Source organism: Coregonus clupeaformis, chromosome 20 (assembly GCF_020615455.1).
Source record: "Coregonus clupeaformis isolate EN_2021a chromosome 20, ASM2061545v1, whole genome shotgun sequence".
NCBI lineage: Eukaryota > Metazoa > Chordata > Actinopteri > Salmoniformes > Salmonidae > Coregonus > Coregonus clupeaformis.
The window spans coordinates 21,608,440-21,619,869 of NC_059211.1; the positions used below are offsets into that span (position 1 = coordinate 21,608,440).

General features: G+C 42.8%; 1 protein-coding gene across 2 annotated transcripts; it reads left to right on the forward strand.

Annotated features, from left to right (window-relative positions):
- Positions 1–5,007: 5,007 nt before the first annotated feature.
- Positions 5,008–9,696, forward strand: LOC121534109 (prothymosin alpha-A). 2 transcript variants are annotated; one of them, XM_041840570.2, is made up of 5 exons: positions 5,008–5,171; positions 7,905–7,976; positions 8,273–8,360; positions 8,583–8,671; positions 8,810–9,696. In XM_041840570.2, exons 1-5 carry the CDS (start codon positions 5,130–5,132, stop codon positions 8,849–8,851), a joined length of 333 nt encoding a protein of 110 aa, XP_041696504.1. In that variant the 5' UTR covers positions 5,008–5,129; the 3' UTR covers positions 8,852–9,696. The 2 variants fall into 2 exon arrangements, with proteins under 2 accessions (XP_041696504.1, XP_041696505.1); XM_041840571.2 differs by having other exon boundaries at positions 8,276–8,360.
- The last annotated feature ends 1,734 nt before the right edge of the window (positions 9,697–11,430 follow it).

Sequence of the window (11,430 nt, forward strand, 5' to 3'; positions counted from 1 at the left end):
CTCAGGAGGCTGAAGAAATGTGGCCTGTCCCCGAGGGCCCTCTGTGTTCTACAGGAGCACCGTCGAGAGCATACTGCCGGGCAGCATCACAGCCTGGTACGGCAACTACACCGCCGCTGACCGCAAGGCACTACAGAGGGTGGTACACTCAGCCGAACGCACCATCGGGTGCTCACTGCCTGCCCTCCAGGACACCTACAACACCAGGTGTCACAGGAAGGCCAAGAAGATCATCAGGGACCTCAGCCTTCCGAGCCACGGCCTGTTCTCCTCGCTTCCATCAGTCAGACGCGGGCAGTACAGGAGCATCATGGGTAAAACTAACAGACTGGCCAATAGCTTCTACCCCAAGACCTTCAGGCTGCTGAATAGCCACCACTAGTCAGTTACCTGCTCCCCCCTGACCCTCCAGACTTCCTACCCCCACCTCAACAGACATCTACCCTGCCCCCATACCAATGGACATTTATCATGCTGTATAGCCACCACTACTTCCATAGTGAAGGGATACATTCCCAATAACATAGTAATTCCATAATTTCACATTACTCCTAAACAAAGAGAGCCGTGTTGCAGTGTGAGCTAGCGAGCAATGAATTGGCAACCAGGAACAATAATTAATTACGAAAAGCTGGATGCTAATTGGCTGTAATAACTATCGCTAAATGGAAGTGGGGGAGTGTGTGTGCAGGGTGTGTGTGTGTGTGCGTGTGTGTGCGTGCGTGCGTGCGTATATGTGGTGGTGGTGGGGGTTATTTCTGAACAGTTATCCTATGGGTTTCCAGTTGATTCTCATCCATTCTCATTATTTATTTTATTTTTATTTTACCTTTATTTAACTAGGCAAGTCAGTTAAGAACAATTTCTTATTTACAATGACGGCCTACAAAACATATATACAGTTATAATGGACAATGTCCACTAACTAGCCAGAACTACAGTCTGTTGAATAATTAATGATCACATACATAATATGCATTTTGTTGTTGTAGGTGTTTCCACGGTGACGTTTCTCTGAAAGACTATTCTGATCAAGGCTGCCTGTCCAGCTGCTGACAGCACATGGAGACAGAGAGCACTGTCAGCATTTCCTTATCAGTTGTTTGTGTATTGTTTACGTACTGTTAGTCTATATGATTTGGGCTGTGTGGAGTATTCATTATGTCATCTGTTGTTGATGGTTTGTTTGTTGTTGTTGTTGTTGTTGTTGTTGTTGTTGTCTGCATAGTCATACTCAGCAAAAATACTCAGTTACCCCTTGGGGACAAATCAAGTTTTTTATTTTTTATTTTTTAATCAGCAGCAGGCTGTTATTATATTGTAATGCATCTGGACAGAATTTGCAACGGTAGAATTTCAAAAGTCCCCAGAAATGATTGAACACATCAAACCCAATACTGCTTCAGAACACGAACAGCTACAATGATGTTGAGCAACGCTGTATAGATGAGAAAACCTGCACAGCATTCTGTTTTTCTAAAATAGTATTTCAACATGCTTTGTAAATACCTCAATTAAAACGACATGATAGCAAAGTAAGAACTCACATTTTTCGGTAAATCTCAAAAAGTTGGACCTCACACTTATTCTCCCATCTGTTTGAGGTGCTCCTCCAGTGTCTTGAGTGCTCCACTAGAGGGAGGGGAGAGGAGAGAGGAGGGGAGAGGAGAAGTATGTGGACACCCCTTCAAATTAGTGGATTCGGCTATTTCAGCCACACCCGTTGCTGACAGGTGTATAAAATCGAGCACACAGCCATGCAATCTCCATAGACAAACAGTAAAATGGCCTTACTGAAGAGCTCAGTGACTTTCCATGGCACCGTCATAGGATGCCACCTTTCCAACAAGTCAGTTCGTCAAATTTCTGCCCTGCTAGAGCTGCCCCGGTCAACTGTAAGTGCTGTTATTGTGAAGTGGAAACGTCTAGGAGCAACAACGGCTCAGCCGCGAAGTGGTAGGCCGCACAAGCTCACAGACTGGAACCACTGAGTGCTGAAGCGCGTTGCGTGTAAAAATTGTCTGTCCTCGGTTGCAACACTCACTACTGAGTTCCAAACTGCCTCTGGAAGCAACGTCAGCAAAATAACTGTTCGTCGGGAGCTTCATGAAATGGGTTTCCATGGCTGAGCATTCGCACACAAGCCTAAGATCACCATGCGCAATGCCAAGCGTCGGCTGGCGTGGTGTAAAGCTCGCCGCCATTGGACTCTGGAGCAGTGGAAATACGTTCTCTGGAGTGATGAATCTGGCAGTCCGACGGACTAATCTGGGTTTGGCGGATGCCAGGAGAACGCTACCTGCCCGAATACATAGTGCCAACTGTAAAGTTTGGTGGAGGAGGAATAATGATCTGGGGCTGTTTTTCATGGTTCGGCCTAGGCCCCTTAGTTCCAGTGAAGGGAAATCTTAATGCTACAGCATACAATTGCATTCTGTGCTTCCAACTTTGTGGCAACAGTTTGGGGAAGGCCCTTTCCTGTTTCAGCATGACAATGCCCCCGTGCACAAAGCGAGGTCCGTACAGAAATGGTTTGTCGAGATTGGGGTGGAAGAACTTGACTGGCCTGCACAGAGTCCTGACCTAAACCCCATCGAACACCTTTGGGATGAATTGGAACGCTGACTGCGAGCCAGGCCTAATCGCCCAACATCAGTGCCCGACCTCACAAATGCTCTTGCGGCTGAATGGAAGCAAATCCCTGCAGCAATGTTCCAACATCTAGTGGAAAGCCTTCCCAGAGGAATATAGGCTGTTATAGCAGCAAATGGGGACCAACTCCATATTAATGCCCATGATTTTGGAATGAGATGTTCGACAAGCAGGTGTCCACATACTTTTGGTCATGTAGTGTATGTGCCTGTGTGAGATAAGATCCCATTACATTTTACATTTTAGTCATTTAGCAGACGCACTTATCCAGAGCGACTTACAGTTAGTGAGTGCATACATTTTCATCCCGTCTCTGTAACAGGACAACACACAGGTTAGCTTCCAGTCCTGGACCCCCTCTGCAGGTCACAGCATGTAGAACCCATAGGGGCCTCCTGAGGAAGAGGATGTTTTCACTGCTACAACGTACTGTAACACATAGCAGCCTTAGACAGACACAGCTCTCCTACAGCTCCATACAAAGTTAACACATGCTTGCTTTGATTATTGACTATTGAATACACAACAATATTGCAAACATACAGTCAAACTTTTGGCAAATGTTGAATATTTTTTGTTAACACATACAACGTTTAACTTTTTTCCATCATGTTTTTTTTTTATTTTTTTTATTTCATCTGACAATAACAATTGCAAAATGTTTTCGCGCAAATGCCTAATAAATCTGGCCTAAATGCAACTGTAGAACTGATAAATCTACTGACATCAGTGCCCTATGTTAGTGGGATCATACAACGTGGTGCATAGCCCAACTGTCTAAATAGGCCATTTTAAAGACATTCTTTATTCCAAATCATTCATTAACAACATGTCTAAGTAGGCCATTTTAAATACATTCTTTATTCAAAATCATTCATTAACAACATATCATCATCTAGTGACTTTCCGCTCTTCAGTACTGAGTGTTTCAGATTATTTGAAATCCACTCTCCAGGTTTTGCAAACCCCTCTAGTGGAGTACTACATTTGATTGACAGTCGGATAATCCAATCCATGGGCGCAAAGCGTCAGGTTTATGTTTGCTCCAGTTCATCTACCAATGAGGTTAGTTCTTTCACACTCACGACGACATATGGCACTTGAAAAAAGCCATTTTGGTGAGGTAAATTTCTCATTTTACCTCAATGGTGCACTCATGCGTAAATTAAATCACTACGCAACACTATTGCACTTATTTTCTTACAATGTGTAAGCTTCTGTCTTATTTTTTTATATTTTTTAGCTGAATCCTTTTGTTGTGGCTAATTTCTGCGCAGTGTGCATAAAATATGTGCGTAAAGTAGCCTAGTAATGAATTTTACCATTGAGTTGCTATTTCTAAACAATTCAGCCTCCAACAGAAATGCTCTACACATCTTTCAGAAGTCAATCTCGTAAATTCTTTCTCTGTGGTATCGACCTTCACTCACACACACAATGGTGGCTGAGCCGGGAAATGGACGCTTCTACCCGCGGCACAGGGCGCAAGCGCATTACGGCTTCCAGCGAGCGCGAGGAGAGAGAGCAAAAAGAGGGGGAGGGGGTGCAGAGAGAGGGGGAGGGGTGCAGAGAGAGAGGGGGGAGGGGTAGGTGAGAGGAAGGAGGGGCTGCTCTAGAGGGGGAGAAGGGGGGAGGAGGAGGAGAGGGGAGCTATCTGTCAGTCTGTCGTGAGTAAACTAGAGATAGCCTAGGCTTCGTTCTTTAAATGCCGCAATAAGCCATTGAAGATCTTTTAAATCATTGCATCCAGTTCATCCATTTGAAGTTGTTACATTTCTTAATTACATTAGTGAGGCTACATTAGCTCATTATTCAGAATTAAAATATATGTATTTTAGCAAACTAGACTATCAGTTAAATGAAATCGCACGCAAGGTCAAGCAGCACCTAATGTAATAAACCTTGAATAACATGGTGATTGATGAGGTTAGACTACAAGTGATAAGGTTACATGTAACAACTGCGGATGTGTGTGTGTTACATGTTGCCAAATACAATAGTCTAGAACTGAATGCATCTGTCCATAATTGGACATATGTGGGGATTGCAATCGAAATTTCGCTTAAATTACGTCCTGACGCGAGAATCGTGTACTTTGACAAGTTTAATCTTGTGTTGTGTTGACAGAAAGTATGCTATGCGGGTCATCAATCCCCGCGCGGGGACGGCCAGCCACTCGTCACTGCAATGATTCGGAGAGGCTGATTAGGGGGCGTGAGCGCCTCTCTGAAAATACTGTCCATTGTTCGCCTCGGACCAATCAGGGCTAGACATTGTCCAAATTATGGACCAATCATAACGCACTGGTCGTGCCTCGATTCCGCCCACAACTCTATATTAAAGGCTCCCCCGTCGGGCCAGGTTGCCACTGGCACTATAAGTCTTTTTTTTCTTTTACAGTGGTCGGACTGAGTGGATCGTATCATAATTTTTTCTGATCCCCTATAACATTTGTTACATTAGGCTAAAACAGAAACATGGCTGACACAAAAGTCGACAAGAAGGAGATCTCTGCCAAGGTAAGTGGAGGGCAACTTGTGACCTGAGTGATGGATAAATTACAATTTCTACACTTTCTTTAATTCAAATCTATTCCGGACTAAATATTTTGAATGGAGAACAACTAGGAAACTGGAATAAGTGTTTATCCGAGGTTCGTCAAATCTAACTGGTTTTGGATGAGGCTTCTGTTGCAATTTACATTTTAGTAATTTAGCAGACGCTCTTATCCAGAGCGACTTACAGTTAGTGAGTGGATTTTTTTTATTCTCATACTGACCCCCCGTGGGAATCGAACCCACAACCATGGCGTTGCAAGCGCCATGCTCTACCAACGAGCTACACGGGAATGAAAACACTTTTATTGGAGACCTATGATATGAGATAAAAATGTAGCCTAACAATGAGTACCCCGAAGTTGCACTCACTAGTCTACTGAAACATTCACAGCAAACAGCGATGCTTTTATTGCCCCGAGTACAACAGTCTGCGCGCGGTTCTTTGTTTATACTACCGTGTCCGTTCAGTTGAGCACCGATTTGAAGCTCTTTTGAATAACTCAATCACACACACACACATACACACACTTCTGCTTTATCGTGTTGTTGAATTCGCGTTGTATGCTTCTCATTTCATAGGCTACATTGCATTTGCTGGTCGAGGCTGCTATTGATTGATCCATTCGCCAAATTCGTACCGCGCACCGGTCTGTCATAACTTGCTACTTGAATAGATCCCATTGTTTTTGGAGGCTGTTTTCATTGAGTATATGATATTGATTTGGAAGTTTATGGGAAATGGCTCGGACATAAAAGCCTCGCGCCTCTTAGAATGCAGAATGTGGTGAAAGGGATTTAAATTGCGCGTAAAGGATTAATAACGTAACCAACATGAAAATTATACCCAACCTGAGTACGAGATGAGTCAACTACGGGAGTGATAATTTTTGCATAACTGTAAATGGAGTGGGGATAGCGGCTCCTGTCTTCTAGCTTTGTGTTTATGATCAGTGGTTCTCGATTGTATTGACATGGATAACCCCGCGGTGTGTTCACTTCGTTCCACCAGGCTTGTATTTGTCTGCGCGCAATGTGACGGAGCCTAAACCGGAGCTCCGGAGTCTCCCGTTTAACAGCATCAGTTGGCTTGTAAACCAAATTATGTGCCTGTGTGTGATTTGGAACAGCTTCTGTCCATTAGTTATTTGTTTGGATACTGTCTTAGATTTGGACATTCTTTGTATGAAAAAAGCGCGGACAGACAGTGATTTCCTTTGCTCATCTTTTGAGAGAAAAATAAATGTTGACTTGGTTCCAGCGGTATCTTGTGATAAATGGAACTAGGTGTGTGTATATGCGGGCTTTGGCGGCGCGTAATGCGGATATGAACACTCAGTTAGGACGTGTGTGAGCGAAAAGTTTAACTGTGAAAGTGTTCATTCTCTCTCTCTCTCTCTCTCTCTCTCTCTCTCTCTCTCTCTCTCTCTCTCTCTCTCTCTCTCTCTCTCTCTGGTTCCTTCACGGCGTAACCCTATTCAGATAGAGATAAGAGAGGGGGGGTCGAGCGTTCACGACAAACCAGCATTACATCTTGAAGGAATCGTTTTTCATTAAACATTGCAAAGCGCTGCTCAGAGCATCGACCTGCTGAACCATTTGCGCGCTGAATTGCGTTTTTGCGGCTACTTATCTTTTATCCCTTGCCATAAGCTCACCATACGCTGTTCAAACGACCCCAGGTGATTAAAAAAATCGAGTATGTTGATGTCTGTCTGTTAGCCTATAGGATGAAAACTATACTTAGTTTCCCTCGCTGTGCGTTGGTGCCTGTAGGTATATAATACAATATTGGTACGTAAAGGTGATGTTGAAAGGAGGCGGGTACAGGGGAGATGTAACTGCTAACCGGCTTATGGGCTCAGCATTACTCAAACTAATTCATCAATAGACTTCCTCATAGGAAGAGGTTAAAACGAATGAGACTAAGAAAATCTATATTTTATTTATTGGGCACTAAAAAAGGCTTTTGAAAAAAAAAAAAGTGCCTTTGTCCTTCAAGTGAATAGGCCTAAACATAGCCTGATCTTATCATAAAGACCCTTGATACAACACCATCACCCAATCAGAATGGTTTTGATTGATTAGGAACCTTATTGTCTTCATTTGCAGAATGGAAAGTCGATGAATCGCATATCCCTTCTAGGCGCTATTGTCTTATTGTCTCCTTTCCCTGGAGTTAATTTAGTCAGCCTCCTTTTGGTAGCGTTCGTTTAGAGGCTCTTATTGGCTGAATGACCTACAAGGGTGCAATGGGAACTGTAGTCTTTTTCCGGGCGTGTCTTCATAGAGCTCCATTATATGAGTCCTTGACTGAACTACAATGCTCGTTGCTCTCAACTCCATCATGGTGTCAGGTTGCAACACTTCTATTAGAGCTCCAAAAGTAGGCGGGAAGTAGAGAAGAAAAGCAACCAATAGAATGTTTAGGATCAAAGTGTCGCCTTTCAAAGGAAGAACGAAAGCATGCGTTACAAGTTTAGGCGAGGGTGGAGGGAGGGAAGGCGTTAGGTGGGCGGGGGTGTGAAAACATTTTTGTTCCCGCTCATTTAGAAGTCTTCAAAACCACAACGAACTCTAGAAATAAATCTGAAGGCATAAAATCTTGATTGGATGGACCTGTGATATATATTTGATCCACCATGTGCCACACAACATATAAGTGAAACATATTCTCTCATTTTCACTTTCCCCCAGGATCTGAAAGAGAAGAAGCTTGTTGAGGAGGCAGAAAATGGAAAAGATGCCCCAGCCAATGGGAAAAAAGCTGTAAGACTACACCTTTAACACTTTACCTTTAATTGACCCATTTACCTTTAAGATGGGCCCAACTCCTTTGGCCATCAGTTACTGTCCACCTGTCTTCTTCATTGTCCTTATAAAAAAGTATTTGTAGAAATACATCCATGAGGACAACTCATGTTTTCTTTCATTTTTATTACAAAAAAAAGATATTACCTGGTTATTACCCTCACTCCTAAATAAATACAGTCTATCATTCAACATGGATTTTTCCCTGGAGACAAACAGATTCTATGTATCTGATGCATTGTGTTGTTTTCCAGAAGGAGGCTGAGGAGAATGGAGATGTAGAGGATGTAGACGAGGAAGAGGATGTTGGAGAGGAGGAGGATGAGGAAGAGGATGTTGAGGGTAAGTGGTCTGGTCTTTCAACAACATTATGTATGATGATAGAGTATCCATTTCATGTTGACATATGCACCTAGTGGCAGTGCTGTCTATTTGCAGCTAAAGTGCTAGTCTGAGGCAGATCGCCCGGGGGAATTGTTTTCTTGGAGCGCCCTCTATCTATTAGACGCTGTAACTCCAAGAATCTAAACCTGTCTCCCTCTCTCTCTCTCTCTCTTTCTGAAGGCGACGAAGATGATGATGACGATGAGGTCGAGGGTCGCGCAGGCAAGAGGGCGGCGGAAGATGATGACGACGATGATGAGGATGATGAGGTAATATAACAACTTCAATCTGTGACTTGAATTTACACTTATTGTGTTTGGTATTTAATATTCAAATCAAACTAAAAGGATTTCTTCAATGTTGTTTAAATGGAAATAACGAATGTTATCTTGGCTTTGTCTTTACAGGATGATGTTGGAACGAAGAAGCAGAAAACCGATGATGATTAAGAGTTGTGTTTCAACCCGCTGGAAGCCCCTGTAACCTCTCTCCTCGACCACCAAGCGTTTTTGGAGGGAAACTGTGGTCATCATCAAGTAGAGTTCAACGTCCGTGTACACACACACCCAACTGCAAATTTTTTAGAAAACCCAAGACTTCAAAGTTCTACCTTCTTAACAAGATACTTTAAAAGGAGAATTTGTTTGTATTTTTATTTACATTTTATATTTTTGTACATATTGTTAGGAGGTCAGCCATTTTTCGACAGTGATCTCTGGTTACCAAACGGTGCTTTGGAGTTGATGCTTCTCTATGAAATAGACTTTACTTGTGGTTTGACCATGTCATGTTATCTCAACACAAACTTGTACAAATTTCAGAAAACAATTAAATTTAAAGCATTCCAGTAACTTTGTATTTGTACTTTAGTTGTACCATACGTAGTTGGTTTGTATGAGATGGCAAGGCCAAAGAAAAGAGGTTTCTTTTCTTTTATGTCTGTTAAATTGCTGTCTGTTGTAGCCTGTTCAATGTATGTGTGAATTTGTTGTAAGACAATAAACCAGAACTTTAGTTTGTGAGTTCACTTCTTCTGATAAGTTTTTTTCTTTTTCTTCAGTTTTTGACCCGTCGTAGATGAGACTTCATAATGTTATGTTACAGTCAGCCTCCTCAACTATGAAAATCATCATGCAGCTTTTGGCTCTATAATCTATAAAAGTATCCTTTTCAGATATGCTGTTCATGTGTTTTATTGACCTGTTAGAACTGTACATCAATGTAAATTATTCATGCCATAAAGACTTCAAGATCTGGTAAATTAAATTGCATTTAATAAATTTACCTGAGTGAATCCTTTCCTTCCGATAAACAATTATTTTAACACCAAATACAGTGAAACACACCAATACAAATATACAAGGACTGCTAATTGGCCATCAACACAATGGCTGTATACCCTTATGGGGTATAATGTCTAGGACATAACCAGGGGCATATTTGAGAACTATTATTAGGCCAATGAACTCAGTGTCATTTCATTTGACATTGATGATTAGTACTATAGCTATTAATCTGCTCAAAAAAGTCCATCAATCATTCAACTCATTTTAAAATGATAATAATCAGATAAACACACATATAATACCACTTTACTGTCCTCCCGCACCAGATACACCACATGATCAAAAGTATGTGGACACCTGCTCATCGAACATCTAGTGGAAAGCATTAATATGGAGTTGGTCCCCCCTTTGCTGCTGTAACAGCCCCCACTCTAATGGGAAGGCTTTCCGCTAGATGTTGGAACATTGTTGCGGGGACTTGCTTCCATTCAGCCACAAGAGCATTAGTGAGGTCGGGCACTGATGTTGGACGATTAGGCCTGGCTCGCAGTCGGCGTTCCAATTCATCCCAAAGGTGTTCAATGGGGTTGAGGTAAGGTCTCTGTGCAGGCCAGTCAAGTTCTTCCACATCGATCTCGACAAACCATTTCTGTATGGACCTCGCATTGTGCACGGGGGCATTGTCATGCTGAAACAGGAAAGGGCCTTCCCCAAACTGTTGCCACAAAGTTGAAAGCACAGAATCATCTAGAATGTCATTGTATGCTGTAGTGTTAAAATTTCCCTTCACTGGAACTAAGGGGCCTAGCTCGAACCACGAAAAACAGCCGCAGACCATTATTCCTCCTCCACCAAACTTTACAGTTGGCACTATGCATTGGGGCAGGTAGCATTCTCCTGGCATCCTCCAAACCGGGGCAGCTCTAGCAGGGCAGAAATGTGACAAACTGACTTGTTGGAAAGGTGGCATCCTATGACGGTGCCCCTTTGAAAGTCACTGAGCTCTTCAGTAAGGCCATTCTACTGCCAATGTTTAACTATGGAGATTGCATGGCGGTGTGCTCAATTTTATACACCTGTCAGCAATGGGTGTGGCTGAAATAGCCGAATCCACTAATTTGAAGGGTGTCCACATACTTTGGAAAGTATTCAGACCCCTTGACTTTTTCCACATTTTGTTACGTTACAGCCTTATTCTAAAATTTATTAAATTGTTTTTTCCCCTCATCAATCTACACACAATACCCCATAATGACAAAGCAAAAACAGGTTTTTATAATTTTTAGCAAATTTATAAAAAATAAAACACAGAAATATTACATTTACATAAGTATTCAGACCCTTTACTCAGTACTTTGTTGAAGCACCTTTGACAGCGATTACAGCATAGAGTCTTCTTGGCTATGACACTACAAGCTTGGCACACCTGTATTTGGGGAGTTTCTCCCATTCTTCTCTGCAGATCCTCTCAAGCTCTGTCAGGTTGGATGGGGAGCGTTGCTGCACAGCTATTTTCAGGTCTCTCCAGAGATGTTCGATCGGGTTCAAGTCCGGGCTCTGGTTGGGCCACTCAAAGACATTCAGAGACTTGTCCCGAAGCCACTCCTGCGTTGTCTTGGCTGTGGGCTTAGGTTCGTTGTCCTGTTGGAAGGTGAACCTTCACCCCAGTCTAAGGTCCAGTGCGCTCTGGAGCAGGTTTTCATCAAGGATCTCTCTGTACTTTGCTCCGTTCATCTTTGCCT

Coding starts and splice junctions, on each gene's coding strand:
- LOC121534109 (XM_041840570.2), top strand. CDS start 5,130: ATGGCTGACACAAAAGTCGACAAGAAGGAGATCTCTGCCAAG. Junction 7,977..8,272: donor CAGCCAATGGGAAAAAAGCT/GTAAGACTACAC, acceptor GTTGTTTTCCAG/AAGGAGGCTGAGGAGAATGG. Junction 8,672..8,809: donor ACGATGATGAGGATGATGAG/GTAATATAACAA, acceptor TTGTCTTTACAG/GATGATGTTGGAACGAAGAA.